The following is a 19,893-nucleotide window of genomic DNA, read 5'->3' on the forward strand; positions in this document are numbered from 1 at the left end:
CCTCACATCCAGCTTTCCTTATACCTGTCAGCAGTAAACAGCTAGGTCTGGAGCACACCTTTGGCTCCTATCCTGCTCCTCCAGCTTTCAGACAGCAGGAGGTTAATCCATCATTCCTTAACTTCTGTCTCCCACAGAATCCAGTCTTCTTGGCATCCTCCAGCTACCAGTTTGTAGATTCAGCATAAGACATGACTGAAGGAAACTATACCTTTCAAAACTACATGAGTGTTGCAAGTATAAAAGGCCTTCTCAGCAAACACTACTATCAAACCTCAGTTAGCAAAAGAATTCCTTCTCTACCTCCTGAAAGTATAAATGCTAATTAACTACACTTAAGCAAACTTTATGTATTTATTTTAGGTCACTATTCCCAAGTAAATTCAAACTCTGAAATTTAAAGCAAGCTTAGGAAGACTTTATTCCCGAACACCACCTTGACTCTCAGTGCTAGGTGCTGTGTCCCCACATGTTAAATATGGATAACACAAATTTTTCATTTAGTGCCACCTCGTGGCTTGAAGAAAGATGTTATTCACACTTAAAGACTGATTAATACTCCATGCACTAAGAAACTTACCACTAATGCTTTATAAGAGTTCTATTTCTAGGACTTTGGACAGCAGCTAAGTAACATTTTCACCAGGAGTGAAAACAAAAATATGTTTGTCATAGAAAACATTATTTTCTCTTCAAAAAGGAAAAAAATCTGTTGGAAAATCTTTGTAGACATGCAACATCACTTTGTACTAATTTGAAAAAAAAAAACCCCAAGCTATCCCTTTTAAATAAATTAATTCTAATAAAGCAATTTTTGCAGCAAATATTTTGCTCAAATTGAGGCTCAATATTCAACAAAGAGCCTTTTCTGGAATGTGTTATTATACTGCATCATTATATTTTACAACATGCTTAACTGTAATACCAAGTGCCTACTTAAAACAAATTACTAACATCCCTAAATGGTCTGTGTTCAATAGCTTCCAGAGTGTACTTTGCCTTTTCAGATGAACAAAAAGGAATAGTTTCAACTGACTCCTGTTCAGAAATCCAGAAAAACACATCTGTCCACCATTTTTAAGTCACAGGGAAAAATGACTTGCACACACACACAAAAAAAAAAAAGAATCTGTACAGGGCCACTGGATATCACTAAATAGTTTTCTTCCTCAACATGGACAGTATTAAGCAACATTAGCAGGCAACTGAGTTACAAATTGTCACTTCACCTTTAACTATAAACACATTCCCAGAGTGAACTGTCCTTTTAGTTGCCACTGTTTAACAAGCCTTTATGCAGACTACAGAGGGTGATATGGTCAATGGAGGCATCAAAGAGCTCCTCACCATCATGGGCAATGTACTTAGAAATGCTGCTGACAGTTTGGTCTCTGAGGGAAGAACTGTATGTTATACAGCATTACTACTGATGACAGCAAATCTGAAAAATCCACTGTAATTTAGACAGCCTTTAAGCAGCTGATCAAAAGGCTCTGACAGTGGAGACCTAAGCTACACTTAAGGATGTTTCCATTCTAACTGCTTGTCCCCTTGAGCTATCTTCAGGAGAGCTGAAAGAGTGTGACTGTGTGCCCCTGCAGTTCCTAACACTATGCACTACCTTCAGCTGCAGAAGTAGGTGAACTAATATGCTACATCAAACTGGGGAAGCTGATGCAGAGCTGAATCCATCACTGCAGTACGAGCAGCAGTATTGGCTAGGGTACAAAACACCTTAAACCACTGCAGTTTCTTGCTCTCTTGCAATAGAAAAAGGAACAGATATTGCACAAGTATAACTTTACTAGTCTCCAAGTATATTATGCCCACCTCTATCCATTAGAAGAGAAGAACTGCTAGATGATATATAAAAAAATTCATAATGGATGCCTGACATTCCTGTGATCAACACACACCTGCTTTACAAAGTTCTCCTCATGCTGTGGAGCAAAGTATTAAGAAGAGGGCACAACTATTTCAAGATCAGAACAACCACTCCTCTTTCAGCCATGAGCCAAGAGTTTATTATTAAAACACAGACTAAGCCAAATGATAATCATGTCAAATTAAAATGCCCTTCTTAAATGTCCTGTGTTCAAACTCTGCAGTTCCTGATGACATCTGCTAACTTACTGTAAGCTTCATTAAGCTTAAGCTCTTAATTAAAAGCAGATTTTCCTCATTAAGGCTTCATTTTAACCATACATCAAGAATTCCAGAAACTACTTCAGATATACCAGAAACCTGAAAGCAGCTAGTTGCTGCCAAGGCCATTTCAGATTGACGTTGATTTTAATAAGAAGTGATGTATTTGCTGACAGAGATTCTGGATTTCATATTTTGTTATCTGAATTATTTGTATGACCATTTTAATAATATTTTTATCACTGAAAGTTACTGCAAAGGTCAATTTCTCAAAGCTTTATAAATTGGCTCCAAATATATTACATTTGTCATGGAAAAATCAGTGCAGTCTACCAATTTTTATCATATTTTAAGTCACTTGTGATACCAGTACAAGTGGAAAGATGTCCAAGTAAACATCCAGACCCATAAAAAGCAAAGACAAACAACTTCACAGCAGATCTGGTGGTCTCAGTCTCCATTTTCCACTGCAGAGGCATTAAACCCATAAGTGAATTTCCAACTCTGTTAAAGACTTTTAGCCAGCAGTCAGTCTTCTCTCCAAGCAAGGATCAGCTCCCACATCTTTGTGCACAAATATTTGCTATACTGGAGCTTAACTTCACTGAGTATGCAGTTCTCCTGAAAGTCAGTTTCTACATCATGGCTCTTACATCATCTAATCAATGCAGCAGGAGCAGACTACTCACCGATCTATCACAATCTCCCTCTGTCTTAGTAGTCCCTCTTTAACTTTCATTATAGATTCCCAGTTGCTCAAGTCCTGATAGCTGGTAGCTGGGTAACTTTGACGAGATGTTCCAGTTGGAATCTGCATAAAATAATTATAGAATTAGCCTCCAAACCAGTAAATATTATCCTAAGTATTAGGGCATTCACAAAACAGTTTGTTGTTTCAGAAACCTAACTGTTTTTCAGTTTAATTCAGATTTGCTTTACATAAAACAACTGGATTTATAAAGAACTTCCTTAACACAAACTCCAGTCCAGTGTCAGTGATTTAAAATTTATCTTTTCCCTACTGAAGAATTCATAGTTCATTTAGAATTTAAATACATAATCAAGACAAACCCCAGAAATCACTCATATTCTGCCGCAATTGTTGTAGCGCTACAGGAGACACTTTGACAGCTTTAGATCCGCTGGTAACAACAGATAATGTTTACAATTGACTTGCTTAATTCCCACCTGTAACCTTAGACTACAAAGAATGAGAAATTCCCCTAGGTGTATGTGCATGTGAAATACAGAATATGGGAATATAATTCTGGTTAAATTCTAACTGTTCCCAAATGTTTCTTAAATAACAGACTTCAGGCTTTCCATTAATCTTCCCAAATGCCAGGATATGTGCCCCACAACCAAGGACAACAGTTGAACTAAATATGAACCAGTAATATTATGGTTGGGAAGAAAAGTAAACAACCACTTTGGTTGTTTAATTGACAAATTTTTTACACTCAGAATATTGAAAATATTACAAATATTTGTATCAGGAATTCATATCAGGGAAGGTTTAAGTTAGAACTTCCGTGATCAGACTGAGAGATGCCCTGAGGTACTACCTAATCTTCTACTTTTTAATCACTAAAAAAAAGATTTCTCTTTATTTTCTGTGAGACACCAGACTATGTTGCTTTTTTGTGGTTTTGGAAAAAAGCAATAGGAAAAGTGAAAAGATGAATTTTAGCTTATTTTTTTCTTACATTGCTCCAAAGTGTTATAGATTACCTTTGAGATGAAAATAAACTATATTAAGACAAAGATATACCATCAACAATTAAAATTAGGTAAACAATTGTCAAGGAGTCCATGATTCTGGTCAAAGCTGTACTATGAATTGTAACGCTAAATGGAAATAATTCACTGCCTAAACCCCTGCACCAAGATGTGCTGAAGTCAAGAACAAACTCCTGACAGCTGTGGTCTATTCTGCAAGTTGGAAAATACTTTCTTCCCCCCATTTCACGAAGAATCATAGAATGGTGGGGGCTGGAAGGGACCTTTAGAGATCATCTAGTCCAACCCCCCTGCTAAAGCAGGTCCATCTAGATCAGGTCACACAGGAACACAACCAGGTGGGTCTTGAAGACCTCCAAGGAAGGAGACTCCACACTCTCCCTGGGCAGCCTGTGCCAGGGCTCCCTGACTCCCACAGCACAATAGTTTTTTCTTATGTTTAAAAGGAACTTCTTGTGTTCCAACTTCATCCCATTACCCCTTGTTCTGTCATTAGATACAATAGAAAAAAGTGATGCCCCAACCTCCTTTCAACCACCATTTAGAAATTTGTAAATATTAATAAGATCACCCCTCAGTCTCCTCTTACTTAAATTAGCCCCGGCCTAGTTCAGTTCAAGTTATAGTTCAAACTTGCCCATTGATGAAACAGAAACATAGTTTCTCTCTTTTAATTTACACCTTAAACCTAGATGTAAAATGACCAGACTTACTAGTTCAAAAATCTTTCAAAACTTTTTCACACACAAAACCCCCAAACCCAATTCATCAGTTTCGGGGAATATTTCCTTTGCTTAATGAACTGGATAGCTTCAACAGTAAAAGTAGTTATGAATGAATAAAAAAGCCAACATTTCTAACACAGTAAATACTTTGTGTCAATTTCTGAGACACTGAGACTCTTCAACTGTGTTCCTTGCCAGCCAATATCAAGTATTTTTTTTTTAAAAGGCCATATCAACCATATAAACAAGGCTTTTTGAGGAAAAGAAAAATGTTAAATAATATTAAAATAAAATCTTATCTTACAATGGTTCACCAATCTATGAGTACAGTTGGTATTTCCCATCCCTTGGTCATTCACGATTACATCCCACAGTTAAATCCACAGAACACATTTGAAAATTCTCAACTGTTGTGCCTAAAAAAGGTGCCTCATACTATTGCTTACAGAAGCGTATTCTAGACTTGAAAATTTTGTGGGAATAAAATTTGTCACATCTGTAGCTTCTAGCACATGAATCCATCAAAACCTATGCTTGTTCAAGGAATTTATGGTAAAGATGGCACTTTACTGGGAGGCAAAAAATGGCAGCGCTACATGCTACCTGGATTAAGATCTATCATTTGTTAACATCTGCAATCAATTTCACAGTGTTCTTGCTTCATTTTTCATGCACAATGATCAGTATTAGCATTAAAGAAAAAATAAATCCTAAATTGGTGATATCACCTTGGCTTTTTTGGGTTTGGGCAATTATCCAATAAAACTTGAGGAAGTTACCAAGTCATCATTCTTCCTGTAATACGTGTGCACAGTATTTAAGGATCAATGAAACTAAAATAATTTTTTTCCTGAGTCACTCAATCTAGACCAGATAACTTCAAAGTCATCTTTGATGCTCACAAAATACCTTAGGATTGTCACACATTGTTCTGTATTAGTTACCCACATGACTGGCTGAATTAACAGGCACCAGCACAAAACTATTTCAGTCGAAGTCTCTCAGTGACACATGCCATGTCATGCAGTATGAAAAAGCAACATCAGAGACTATCACTGTACTTTGTGTCATGAAATTTTTTCCTTTGCTTCTCTCAATATAGGGCAGAAGAATGTTTTTTTCTTATCTACCTCAACACCATTACACTACATTAAAAAAAAAACTGAAATTAATTCCAAATTCGGAAATTCCATCTCTACCCAAAACAAACCACCCAGAGGCATTTGACAAGTTAAACAGGAAATGTATTGTTTTATAAAGCCAAATCAGCCCATTTATTAAACAAGGTGAAGCAAGGTGAATTTTGTCATTAAGACTGGACTATAAAAAAACAGCAGGTTAAAGAGAACTATTTAAATATGAACCCATCTTAACTGAAGACATTCTGGAAGCCACCAGTGGTTTCTCTATCAAAATCATTAAGAGTAAATTCCTTACTTCAATCTTTGCAAACTTAGTAGCTTGCATTGAAACTAAAAAGAAATCCTTGAACTTTAGTACAATAAGTCACTATACAACAAATCAAATATTAAGGCTGTAGAAAAGCATGGCAATGAGTTTTGCTAAGTTAAGAATCGAGTAATATTTTGTTAGTTAGTGTTAATATCAGTGTAGGTTCTTTTAATCATCTAATACATAAGGCCTCGTTAGCTTGTTTACTGAGATGCTTTTGGCTTTGGAGTATGTCTAATTTATGGAACATATACACTCTGTACAGACATATATAAAAAATATTATTCTGTATTACAACTGTGCACTTCAATTTGTCACTCTGAACAGATGAAAACAACAATGAAAAACCATTTCTATTTCTGATCTCATGTTTCAGACAAAAAAAAAGAGCACTAAAAATACTTCCCAGAATAACTAGGCACTTCACTCATGTATGAGCACATAGTGTTAACTACTCTGGACAGCTTTCTAGCTGCTTTGAAGAGGTGATCCACTCACATTCAAGTATTTTGTCTCTTAAGGGCTTCAAACTAAATAGTGAGAGCAAGATACACTTTCAGGACTGTGGAAAGCCATCCACAACTCCAAGTCCTTAATTTGAATCCTCCACAATGACAAAACAAAATACCAGCTTGAAACACACTGCATTCTTTTCCATCTGCCCTAGAAAATACAACTATTTTTGTTGCCTGGCATCTCTTCCAATAGTATCAGCCTTGAACTGAGAACATCTGTTCAGTTAGAACAGTATCCGTTGCACAGTGGCATCCAAAAGTCCTCACTAACTTGTTTTCTGACAAGGTCTGGCCTTAACTTTCATGCCCTGGCAAGCTTTAAAGTCACTGCTGAGGCACAGCTAACTACTGGGCAAAAAGAAAATAAATAATTAAATAACTCCTTGCTGTACTAACCTATACGCAAATATTTATTGTTGGAACAAACATGGTTGACTGATTCCATCATGTTCCTTAACAGTGAGAAAATATTTTTTCTCTGAACTAGATGGTAACAACATTTGGATAACTCAAGCCAATAACAGCTGGGGTTTTAATTGTACCAATTAAAATTGTCTTCTCCAAACATTCTCATAGTTTCTGCCTGAAGCAATTCAGTGTCTCGGCCCACAGAATTAGCACTGCATTTCACATAATGTGCCACATGACAAAGTAAACATTGAGTCCAAAGCCAAAACACTAGCTAATCTCAAAAAAAGCTACATATTTTAAGGATTGTTCTTCCTTAAAAGTTGCTGTTTAAATAATTTAGCATTGTCTATACTACAATTATAAAGTTTTCACAGCCCACTACTAACGGCATTATTTTTGGCACTCTGCTAGCTGAGTGACCCACTGGTCAACTGCCTGCCCTGTCCTACGCTATCATAAACCCTTCTTTGTAGGTATTCTTCTTGTACTGTATTTTACAGGCCATCGTTATTCAGGAGAAAGAACTCTGCATCCAAAGCAAAGAATTTGCACAACCAATGTCAGCAGGAGCACAAATGGTTCCTTTTCTTTGATTGACACTGGCAGGAACAAATATGAGTGCCCCCACATGCTCACCTCACTGGGCAATGAGGAAGAGGTGGATGTGGCTGCAGCAAGATCAAACACACTGTTATCAGAGAGATGCCTCTTGCTCTTTGCTCCGCTGTGATGGGAAAAGGATTACATCTACAGAGGCAGATCGGACACTGATGAGCTCTGCAACTGCTCCCTGCCCTGGGCAAGGAAAGAAAGATTTATCCACGTCTTCTTCCTGACCCAGATGTCCTCCTATCGAAGGTCAAGTGCTGCAGCTCACAGCAGCTTCTTTAATTCAGACAATCTTGGAGCATTATTCATCTTGCAGCAAAACAGAAGAGTGCTAGTGAGTCTCAGCTAGAGGAGGCTGCAACCATGGACTCTTGCCCTAATTTCAAATCACTTAAAACACAAGGAATCATTTCTATAGAAAGAGGCTGTGCCTTGCTGAAATGCACTAGAAAGAGCATCCTCAAAGAAGCATAACAGATCCACAGATGGCTAAAAACAAGGCTATGGACCGATTGAAGAAATGTTGACTTGTGGTGTCTGGATTTCACCACCACCTACTTACCATTCCACTCTGCTCCATCTTTACCATTTAGGGAAGACAGTTTCTGCTCAGCAAGACATGATCACTGCAATTCTTGGCAGCCACACCTGGGCTGTATCACATTTTGCTATACTTTCACAAATCTCCAGCACTCATAGGAGAGCGAACATCTAATTGTGCCCTCGCATTCTTATTCCAAGCTGTGGTACACATGGTGTTCTTTGGGGAATTTTTAACAGGGAGATGAACATAATTAAAATCAAAATTGAAACATCATCAAATTGTGAGGTACTGAGGAACAAAGACATACTGTAGAGAGGTCGGCATTATCAAAAAGTGGTGAAATCCAGCATGGGAAGAAAAAAAATTACCAAGAACCTAGAACCATACAGTGTTAGCAGTTGGAAGAGACCTTTAGAGATCATCTAGTCCAACCCCCCTGCAGAAGCAGGTTCACCTAGATCAGGTCGCGTAGGAATATGTTCGGGTACGTCTTTAAGACCTCCAAGGAAGGAGACTCCACAACCCCTCTGGGCAGCCTGTGCCACTGCTCCGTCACCCTCACAGTGAAATAGCTTTTTCTTATATTTAAGTGGAACTTTTTGTGTTCCAGCTTCACCCCATTACCCCTTGTCCTGTTGCTAGCTACAATAGAAAAAAAGGGATGTCCCAGCCTCCTGACATCCACTCTTTGGACATTTATAAATGTTAATAAGATCTCCCCTCAGTCTCCTCCAGACTAAAAACCTCGATGAGACTTGGAAAAAAGGTCACTAACACATATGTTACATAGACACACAGGCTGCCAAGTAATTAATATAACAGAGATCACAACTAACGGTGAGAATTAACTTGACAAGATTTCATAAAATCAACCTGCTTGAAAATCAGTTTAGTGCAAGTCTGGGTTGCCTATATATAAAATGTCAGGTCACAAAGAAAGGAGGTGAGGGCAGGAATAAGACAGTGACTTTAAATAGCTCTGGCATAAACCCATCTGGAAAAACATGTTTGGTTCCTGGCATTGCACTACCAGAAAGTCATTGAAATAGTAGAACCTATTCAAAGTGCAATTCTAATGAATAAAAAGTCTAGAAGATAGATTTTTGAGAAAAGAACTAAATACCATAAAGGCTGAAGAGACCTGCGATCAGCCTGCAAATACTTTGTTTCCTAGGCTGAGAGTCTATGCAAACACAGGCTGACAAAATGAAAAAAAAAAAAGATATGACAACTTGAGATAAGAGTATCTGGAGAAGAAAAAAACCAAACCAAGAGACACACAAAAAAAACTAAACCCTGAAACAAACAAAAAAAGGGGAAAAATAGCAAAAGCATATCACAACTGAAAGACTATTAAGATTTTAGGACATACATTGAATGAAGTTTAGGAACTAAAGGGTGAGCCAGTCCTGAAGTAAGAATGTTGACACATCAAGTCAGCTTCTCAGTGTCATGGTCAAAGTATGCCAGGACCAAGTACATGGGACTGCAGACAGAACTGACTACACTATGTCAAGAGGAGAATCACAGTTAGGCTCCAATTTCATAGACCAAAAATCTTTTAAGATACTGGAAAATATATAGCCACAGTTGAAGTACATAGACACTACACAAAGGACTTCTACAGACTAAGAAGCCAGAATGACAGATGCACTAATTATTATCCTAGTTTGCAGCAGTCTAAATTACTGTCTACATCTGCAGTCTCAAAGTGGGCTGAACAACACAACAAAAGGAGGACACCACACACACACCTCCCCCCTCCCTTTGTATGTGGGTTTTTTGCCACTATAGACCCAGACCCATTCATTTTGGCATTGCAGTATTATACAGGGCTTTACAAAGCAAGCATGTTAAGTCATTTGCTAGCGTCACTAATCTGCTCTTTCTCATCTTTGCAGCAATCATTGGATTGCAACCATTAGTTCGTCTGTTCTGCAAGGGGGAGCCTTAACGTGCCTCTCCAGTTAGATGGAAACACACTATTCCCTCTGTTGTATGACTTCTTAAAGCTTTTCCAATAAAAAAATTAAATGCTAATGCTGACTATTTACAGACAACACCACTATCATCCTATCTCTTTACTTTCTTAAAGAAAATTAAAAGCTTTTCAAAAATAACAGCATTAAAATACCTCTGAAAAGCAGCAGTCCCTCTAGTTATTTTTTCAAGAATGTTTGTGAAGCCTCCCTCACAAATGCAATTCCCGTTGCACACAAGACATTACACACTTAAAGACCTCACGGACTTGACCCTCATAAGCCAAGGTGGAATTTGACTCTCTTGCACATTATTGTTATTTGTACATTTACTTCTGCCTCAGCATTGTTTATACTGCAGCTGAGGCTCCTGAACTTCATCAAGGTCAGGTTTGATAACCATAGCAAGAGAGGAAGACATGATCCCTTACCACAATAGCTTACAAATGAATTAAGAGCAAAGCATAGCAAGTATGGTTGCTGGGATACCAAGAGAGATGGGAGAAAACAAAGCTAAGGTCAAGTATGCTGTTCACTGCAGAGGGGAAAAACAGAAAAAAAAATTAAAAGCTGAGATTTGCTACTGATGACATAGTTATAGGGTTTTGATAGCAACTGCACAGGCACTTACATGTGGCATAAATTTACACTGCTATCAAATGGAGAGAGGCCTGTTCTCCGCCCCTTCTCACCACTTCAAACATTCATGCCTTTCAGCTCCCTCCTGACAGCCCTAATCCTACACTCTCCCTCCATCCCATGCACATGAAGGTTATTTCTGTCCAGGTCAGCCTCCCATCAGATTCATTGTACAAGGCCATGTGAGATGTTGCACTGGCACACACTGTTAAGTAGAAAAGCACCATAAAAGACAACATGTTTTGCAGTGGCGCAACTCCAGACACTGCCAAACTCTCCAAAAGTATCAGTATGTGGACTGACTATTTTCTAAGCTTCAGAGAAAAACCCCACACTAATATGCAGTTGCTGTGACACTGAGAAGTTATTGGCTAAGACCTGGTATTTAGATATGCAGTTGGTTCAAGGAAAGGGATTTCCTCATGAAGGTGGAATAAGAAAATAAAACCAGAGAACTCCTCCACTTTCTTATCTTTCAAAATAGTCCTGCCTGTGCTGGTTATCTGCATTATGAGAGCACACACAAAACCAAGCAGCACAGTTCTAGCCTATAGTCATCAAATCATAGAATCACAGGGACTGGAAGGGACCTTTAGAGATCATGCAGTCCAATCCCCCTGCTAAAGTAGGTCCACCTAGACCAGGTCACACAGGAACATGTCCAGGTGGGTTTTGAAAACCTCCAGAAAGAATTCACACTCTCCCCCTGGGCAGCCTGTGCCAGGGCTCCCTCATCCTTGCACGAAAAATTTTTCCTCAAGTTTAAGTGGAACTCTTTGTGTTCCATTTTTTGTCCATTACCCCTAGTTCCATCATTGGACACTACAGAAAAAAAGTGCTGCCCCATTCTCTTGACACATCACTTTTAAATACTTGTAAGTATTAAGGAGATTCCCCCTCAGTTTCCTCTTCTCCAGGCTGAACAGCCCCAGTTCTCATAGCCTTTCCTCATAAGGGATGCTCCAGTCCCCTGATCTTCTTGGTGGTCCTGTGCTGGACTCTCTCCAGAAGTTCCCTGTCCCTCTTGAGCTGAGGAGCCCTGAACTGGACACAGTACTCCAAATGAGTCCTCACCAGGGCAAAGTAGAGGGGGAGCAGAACCTCCCCTGACCTGCTGGCCACACTCTTCTTGATGCATCCCAGGATGCCATTGGCCACGAAGGAACATTGCTGGCTCATGTTTAGTTTATTGTCAATCAGGACTCCCAGGTCTCTCTCCACAGAGCTCTCTAGCAGGTGAGTCCCCAGCCTATACTGGTGCACGGGGTTGTTCCTTCCCAAATACAGGACTCTGCACTTGCCCTTGTTGAATCTCATGAGGTTCCTCTCTGCCCAACTCTCAAGCTGGTCAAGATCCTGCTGAATGGCAGCACAGCCTTCTGGGGCATCAGCCAGTCCTCCCAGTTTGGTGTCACCAGCCAATTTGCCTCTGTCCCCTAAGAGGCTGTAATGTGTGAAAGATCTGTAAGTGCTCAGAATCGACATCCAGCAAGAGTTTCTGAATCAAACAGGAATATAACAGTGGATTGGGTATGGCAAGTGAATTGGGATGCTGGCCACAACTTAACTGGCAAGGTTTTGCTCCTTTTAGCATCCTTGATAGTGATATACAAAAGCTTCAAACAACAAACTAAGAAGTCATTAAGTCTGAAAAGCTTTTGCAAGATCTCTAGAGATGCATGTTGTTGCTGTAGGTGTCAAGGACAGTCTCATTACCAGAGGCTGCAGCCACTCACAAGACATCCATGACTCATCTCTGCCACCTTAAACAACTACATTCTTAAAGGGGGAAACTGGCACTCCCAGAGCTGCAAGCTAGATTATACACCCTCTTCTGCTTATCTTCCTATGAACATTTACACTTCTCTTGCTTTAATGTGTCATTATAACATTCCTTTATACTCTGTGCAACACCAATATTATTTTTGTCAGAAATCCCTTCCCATTTATATTCTGGCAAACGTTACAAACAAAAAAACACTTTTAGGTGCCACTTAATATGATGTTAAAAGCAATAGTGCCTGGAATTTTCCACTGATAACAATTAGATCTTTCCTAAGTATAGAAACACTTGCTTTATTAAGTGTTCATTTTATCTTGCCATTACATTTAAATATAAATATTCTTTACAAAACCAAACAAATCTGGAGATGAAAGGGAGCTTCCACAAGGAAAACACCTTCAATCTATCTTTCTTTTTTTTTTGGTGAAGCTTTCAGTGAGAGCTTCACTGTTAAATTTATTCTTTTCAATTGTTTCCTGCTTTGTCCTGGAAAGTAGCATGACCAAAAAGCAACTACAGTTATTCAAAGCCCACAAAAAGACTGTTTTAAGTGCTGCACAAATATAGGACATACTTGCACAGTTCATAAAATTCTGCAGTGAATAAGACAGAAATAGATTAGAAAAAAAGAACAGTTGGAAAGAAAAGATAAGGCACAAATCAATCATGAATGGAAGCACCCATAAAAGATGTCAGTCATTTTACTCAGGCCTTAACCTTTATGCTAAATGTACATTGCTAATATGTAGAAATACTAGTTTACTAATGGCCAGTGTGGATTGCTCATTTATTACTTATTACTCCAGCTCACAGACAAAATGAGTAGGTGCAAAAAGTGACCTAGAAAGCAAGCAAAAGAGGTACCCATTTTTTGTGAGCCTGCACAAAATCTGCAAGAATGAGCAGAGCTGGCCATCCATCATGCACAGATATTGAAAAGAGCCGTTTTGTAGCAACAGGATTAAAAGAGTGCAACTTTGATGAGTATTCTAAGGGGAAATAAAAAAGAATAATACTTACTGTGCAGTAATTGGAAAACTTAAAAGAACTTAATAGAATGAGACAATCACTACAGTTGGAAAAGACCTTTAAGATCAAGTCCAACCACTAACCTCACACTGCCAAGCCCATCAATGAACTAAACCATATCCCTCAGTATCTCATCTATGTGTCTTTTAAATATTTCTAGTGATGGAGGCTCCATCATCTCCCTGGGCAGGCTGTTTGAGTGTTTAACAATCCTCTCAGTGAAACAATTCTTCCTCGTGTCCAATCTAAATCCCCCATCACAACTTGAGATTTCTTCTTGTCTTACCATTCATTACTGGAGAGAAGAGACTGACCTCCAGCTTTCAGGCAGTTGTAGAGAGTGATCGTATCTCCCTTCAGCCTCCTCTCCTCTAGGCTAAACATCCCCAGTTCCCTCAGCTGCTTCTCATAAGACTTGTTCTCTAGACCCTTCACCAGCCTCATTGTCCATCTCTGGACATGCTCCAGCACCTTCATGTCCTTGTTGTAGTGAAGGGCCCAGAACTGGACAAAGTATTTGGTGTAGCCTCACCAGTGCTGAGTACAGGTGAACAAACACTTCCTTGACCCTGCTGGTCACACTATTTCTGATAACAAGCCAGGATGCCATTGGCCTTCTTGGCTACCTGGGCAAACTACTGGCTCATATTCAGTGGCTGCTGATCAACACTCCCAGGTCCTTTTCTGCAGGACATCTTTCCAGCCACTCTGCCCCAAGCCTCTACCGTTGGATGGGGTTGTTGGTGGCTCAAGTGCAGGACCTGGCACTTGGCCTTGTTGAACCTCATGCAATTGGCCTTGGCCCATCACTCCAGTCTATCCAGTTCCCTCTGAAGAGTCTTCCTGTCCTCAAGCAGATCTACACAGCCACCCAGCTTGGTGTCATCAGAAGACTTTCTGAGGGTGCACTTGATCCCCTCATCCAGATCATTGATAAAGATGTTAAAAAAAGCAGGCGCCAGCACTGAGTCTTGGGGATAACAATACTGGTCACTGGCTGCTAACTGGGTTTAACTCCATTCACTACCACTCTGAGCCTGGTCAGAGAGCACAGAGGATCAGATTATTTTAACAAAATATGGAAACATATTGAGGGAGGTGACACTGAAGTCAATGTGAAGCAGAGGTATATATTTGGGGAAAACTGGTGCTCTGCAATTTATTTTTCAGGGGTCCCGATTTCGAAAATGAAAGCTCTTTAAATTCCGTGAAGGCCTCTGAACCACGTAACTGAGTCTCTCCTTCTGCAGTCCGTTTTAGCTTTCCATGACTTCAAAAGTAATGTGAGCCACAAGCATAATATTCACTATACTTAAGCTAATAAGTAAAAAAAAAAAAAACTCAAAAAAATAAAGCAAAAACGTTCAAAATATTTCTCTGACAACAAACAAAGGAGTCACACAAACTCACAAAAGCACACTTTACTTAAAATGGCCACCCAGACTGATCTCTATAGGCACTTGCCGAAAGAATGGAGTCTAGTCAAATTACTGGAACCTGTGCATTTCAATTTTTTGCACATGCAAGTATTGTATGTGCTATAACTGACAGCATATGGAGGAGGAATAATTAGGTAATGCACTGTTTTCCATTGGCTTTTAGGTTGTTAAAGCGAAAAAAGCAGAAACAAAGAAACTAGTCCCCCCCCAACAACCCCCCTCCCACCTTTGTTCTCATTACCATGAATATGTTAAAAAGAGACAAGAGAAAAGGATAGTCTATAAACAGCAGCAAGAAGGGAATTTAGTAAAGTCACCTTACTGGGATTAGCCAACAAAATGAATTCTCTGCAAGAACAATCTCATGAAGAGTTAATAAGACCTATAGATATCAAAGCTCTGCATAACACGAGTACAGTACTCATTTACATTTGTTGGTGACTACCTTGAAAAACTTCAGCAGATGGAAAAAAGAGGCTTATTCATGTTTTCTGCCACCAGAGCAGGAATTCTCCCTTGGAGGTACTAGCTGTTACACTAACCCAACAAACCAGGCAGGACTGGGAATTACTATGAAAGGATATCCATTGCTTCTGTCAGAAACTCTACCACTATCCCCATACAGTATCATGTAAATCCCATATCACATATTTAAACAACTATTCAGTAATTTTATCTTTTTTTTTTTTTTAAACTCACATGGAGACACATGGACAACTTTCTGAATTTCAGAGAGAGTTATAGAGACTTCATGCCTCTGACAAATCAGGTCCTGGAAATTCATCTGTCATTTGAAAATCCTAGCCTGAAATTTCTGTGTTACTGGCAAACAGAATAAGTGCAGCCAGTTTTTAACACTGGACTGTCTGTGAAACTGGGAACCACACAAGTACAGAGGGTAGCCACACGATTTGTGTGGAGCAGGTGACAGATATTTAAACTGTTTGGCTTCAATTCAGATTATGAACCACTCCTACTTGAGTTTATGAGGGGTACTTGAAATGCACTTGTCTCTAACAAAAGTAGCAGTATGATGTAAGGGTGCCTTTGAACATCCGTGTCAGTGTGTGAAGGTGTTTTCCTTGCTTGGGAAATAAACTGAGGAGGGGGGAAGCCCTAGCACCTTTTTAATATAAGCAGAAAAGATCACACACACAGAAATATCACTTCCATCACCAGCACTTAGTACTTGTCACCTGTAGGTCTCAAAAGGTCTTAAAAAAAAATCTGCCTTATATTTCTTGTACTACAGAAAGGAAACTAAGACAAGAGCAAAGACCATTTGTCCAAGGCTCTCCCCAGAGAGCATCAAAACATAGCAGATTCTCTAGTTTGGAAACCATTTTCTAAGCAAAATACTAATTTTAACAGATAGAAATAAAACTATCCATGCATAAAAGGAAAATAAACCTAAGTTGAATGAGTTCTTTGATTGAATAAAAAAGATAAACAAGGTCTGACCCATCCAGAACACCCTTAGAGCCAAAACAGAGATGAAACTGCATGTTCTGTTCAACAGGATCTTAATATAATTGTTTCTTCTGTAAAAAGTAACTCATAAAAAGAGTTAGAAAAGTTCTTCTTTATATCATCTGGGTGGCTATCCACCTATAGCCAGAAGGAGCTTTGAGACTATATGTGACAAAGTTCCCATGCTCCTGTGAGTGGAAGCAGCATTTTCAAGAGAAAGCAGTAACAAAAAGACATAAAAAATATTAGCAAGACCAGGAAATCTGTTCCTGCTACTCAGAGATGGTCTGAAACAGAGGAGTTGAGCAACTGTTTTATTTTGGCACATTCTAAAATAGAATGAAGAAAAATATATGAAGTTTTGTACTTCAAATTCTCAAGTAATAGGGTTTGGGTCTGTGATTCTTCCGGGGTGCCAGAAGCAAAATAGATTTTTTGGTTTTAAAATAAAATATCTTCTTTCTGCATGTATAATTGTGAAACGGCACTTTTTTTCTGAAGAGGGGGGAAAAAAGCATTCTGCATTTTCAATGCACTTTTTCTTTTACTTCATCAGAAATCACTGAAATTACCTTAGTTTTCTACCTATGAACTGCAAGCACCAAAGAAAAAGAAATAAATGAAGAAAAGAAAGATGCCATTCTGTAACATCAACCAAAAGAAAGGTGCTTCTGGTTCACATGTCCCATATTCACATCTGAAAGTAGGATCAGCATAAAATTAGTCTGAAAATTCTGTAAATGCCTGGTATTTGTGATCTGCATGTTGATCTGAATGAATATCCCAGAGAGGCAAGATGTTGAGGTCACTGTTCTAAAAGCTCCCTTGTCCAACAAGACATAAGGGTGGTCACTGCAATATTCTACAGGAGAGAATTCTTCAGCTTCTAAACACTGTCTGTGTGTCATCATTTGGGCAATGTTTATGCAGTTCTGCTAGGACAGTCTTCAGCTAAAGATAGGTAGTAGATAAACCTAAACCGAAATTGTTTCTCCTCCATTCTGCAGTTACTGTTGAAGTAGAGGTAATCCAGCACCATCACTGGGCAAATGGAACATGGTCTTCCAGCCTTATCTCTCCTTCATATGCCTTTGTCCTGCCATTCATCTATCACTCATAACACATCAAATAACACAACTAATCTCTGTGCTTCCCAGAACAGTTTATCTCAAAGACACTCAACACAGTTTCTTAGGTATAAGGGTCTCGGCACACCACCTAAAACACACTGTTCAGCTCAACCAATCAAGTACCCTAATAAACACCAAAATACAATGCCCCCAGGCACCACACAGAAACAAAATCAACTTCTACTGTAATGAAGATCACTAAACTTCTTCTGCATCATGGTGCTATTTTGAAGACTGTTTGCATCGTTGCAATTAAACGCTATTATTCAATTATTTGAATTATAATTATTCAAATAACAATAATTACTTAAATAACAATCACTGCTTTAGTACAAAAGTACACTCAGTTGATATGGAAACTACCAGATATTTGAAAGAGCATAGCTTTTTGTGATGTCAATATTTTGTTGCAAAATAAAAAAGCTAGATGGCTCAAGTCTGTGCTACCTGTGTGGTGTCCAAGTTAAGTGCTCCCTATGGGGGTATGGGAAGAGGAAGGGCACTGTGGATTTTCAAAGCAAGTGTCAGGCAAAATTTTTTGTTCCTCTACTTCTCTCCTGACATTGAGTCAAAGCGCTTAAGACAATAAACAGCTGTTACACATTTCAGCTGTGTGATCTACTTTAATGGTTAAAAGATCATGCCAGTAACAGCAATTGAAATGAAAACATTCCAGCTGACCTTTCCAAAAAAGTCTTTGGTTAAGTGCAAGTCAGATGATAAGTCCTGACAGAGTCTTCAGCTTTCCCAAAATGAGAAATATTTCAGTCCAAGTTGTAAAATTTTCTATTAATCTATTTTGTATCTTTTTTTTTAATCACTTTGCAATGGTACGCTTCAGGAGTTGAAGCTTCAAAAAGTATTTTCACCATATTTATAATGAAGAACAAAACGTGAAGACCAACTACTTAGATGACTGTCCAGTGCTTAGGAAAAATCAGTATTTCTTATCCCAGAAAAGGGTAACATGATACAAAGCCTAGATTTCTCAGCAGAGCTGTTTCTTATAATGCTAACAGAGATTCTAAGTCTCACTATAAAAAAAAAAACAGGAAAATCTGCAGCCTCAGACATGCAACTTCATCTATATCCCTTCAAAAAACATTGAAAGTCTAGATGTGAATGAGAATCACTGAAGTGAGATACTAATATTAAGGGAGGCATCAGATAAAATACACAAAACACAGATCAGAAGAATGTCAAATTCAAGCAAAAAAATCCTCAGAGGAATAAAAAAATGCTACTATCTCTGAATTGGTTAGTCTATCTCCTTATCTGGTGTAAATCTGGAATATTGATCACATCAGCTTGAAGACACTGCTTTTCTTGCATTTTTAGAAGGAAGAAAAAACTCTCATCTCCCTTTAGGTTTTGTTAGACCTGCAGTACAAATCTAACTGTAGGATGTACCAGCTGAGTCCTTTCCCATAGCTGAGATCAGCAAAAAGTGTACCATATGCCACATCTGCTGATACCTGGATATCTACAAGCAATATCTCAGGACAGAAAAACACTGTTTACAAAAAGGAAAGATCTCTATCCTTAGTGTTCAGCTTCAACACTAAAATATGCTATTCTGTCCCACCTACAGAGGTAAACTAGTGCTCATCTCTGGAAGCATCTGCTTCTCTTTGTTTTTAGTTACTTTTAAACCTGATGTGCAACAAGAGCCTTAGCAGTGCACTAACCTGAGTATTCTGACTTACTGCTGAATTTCCTCACTTCTGAATTATATATAACTGGGCTTGAGTCTATGCAGAGTTATGGTTTATCAGCAGAGCAGATACTGACACCTCAAACTCTTTACACAGGTGGCCAGGATCTACAGCTTGAATTTTAAAAACTAGCACATGAAAGGCAAAAGTAGTTTGTGAAATTAACATAAATGTGAATAAAAGTTTTATTATTATTCAAATAAAGGACCTGGTATGCTGAAGTATAACATCTCTCTTTTCAGATGTTATCCCAAACATCAACCGGATCTCTAAATAAATTTATGAGAAGAAATATGCTCTGGTGGCAGATTCCTAATCCCACTGGAGAAAACCCAGACCATCTCCATTTAAGGTCAAGCAAGCAACAGCTGCACATTTTTGTTCCCCAGGACAAAATTAAGCAGATCAGAACCTCCAACACGGATTCCTTTTTTAAAGCTTCTCCTTTATGAAATTCATGGGTGTCTGGACCAATTCACCCAGGGGTGAATCAAACAGTACAATGATGTACTCATATATCCTATCTTTATCTGTCAGACTGTCCCATAAGCTGTACTTTGGCATCTGC

General features: G+C 38.7%; 1 protein-coding gene across 2 annotated transcripts in view; it reads right to left on the reverse strand.

The window, feature by feature from the left end:
• Nucleotides 1-19,893, reverse strand: part of CEP85L (centrosomal protein 85 like) — a 113,484-nt gene that overhangs the window by 29,673 nt on the left and 63,918 nt on the right. For both annotated transcript variants that reach the window (XM_061990586.1, XM_061990584.1), the window contains exon 4: nt 2,835-2,956. In XM_061990586.1, coding sequence (XP_061846570.1) covers nt 2,835-2,956 — 122 coding nt within the window. The remainder of the gene's footprint in view (nt 1-2,834; nt 2,957-19,893) is intronic.

This window comes from Colius striatus, chromosome 2 (assembly GCF_028858725.1).
Source record: "Colius striatus isolate bColStr4 chromosome 2, bColStr4.1.hap1, whole genome shotgun sequence".
Lineage (NCBI taxonomy): Eukaryota > Metazoa > Chordata > Aves > Coliiformes > Coliidae > Colius > Colius striatus.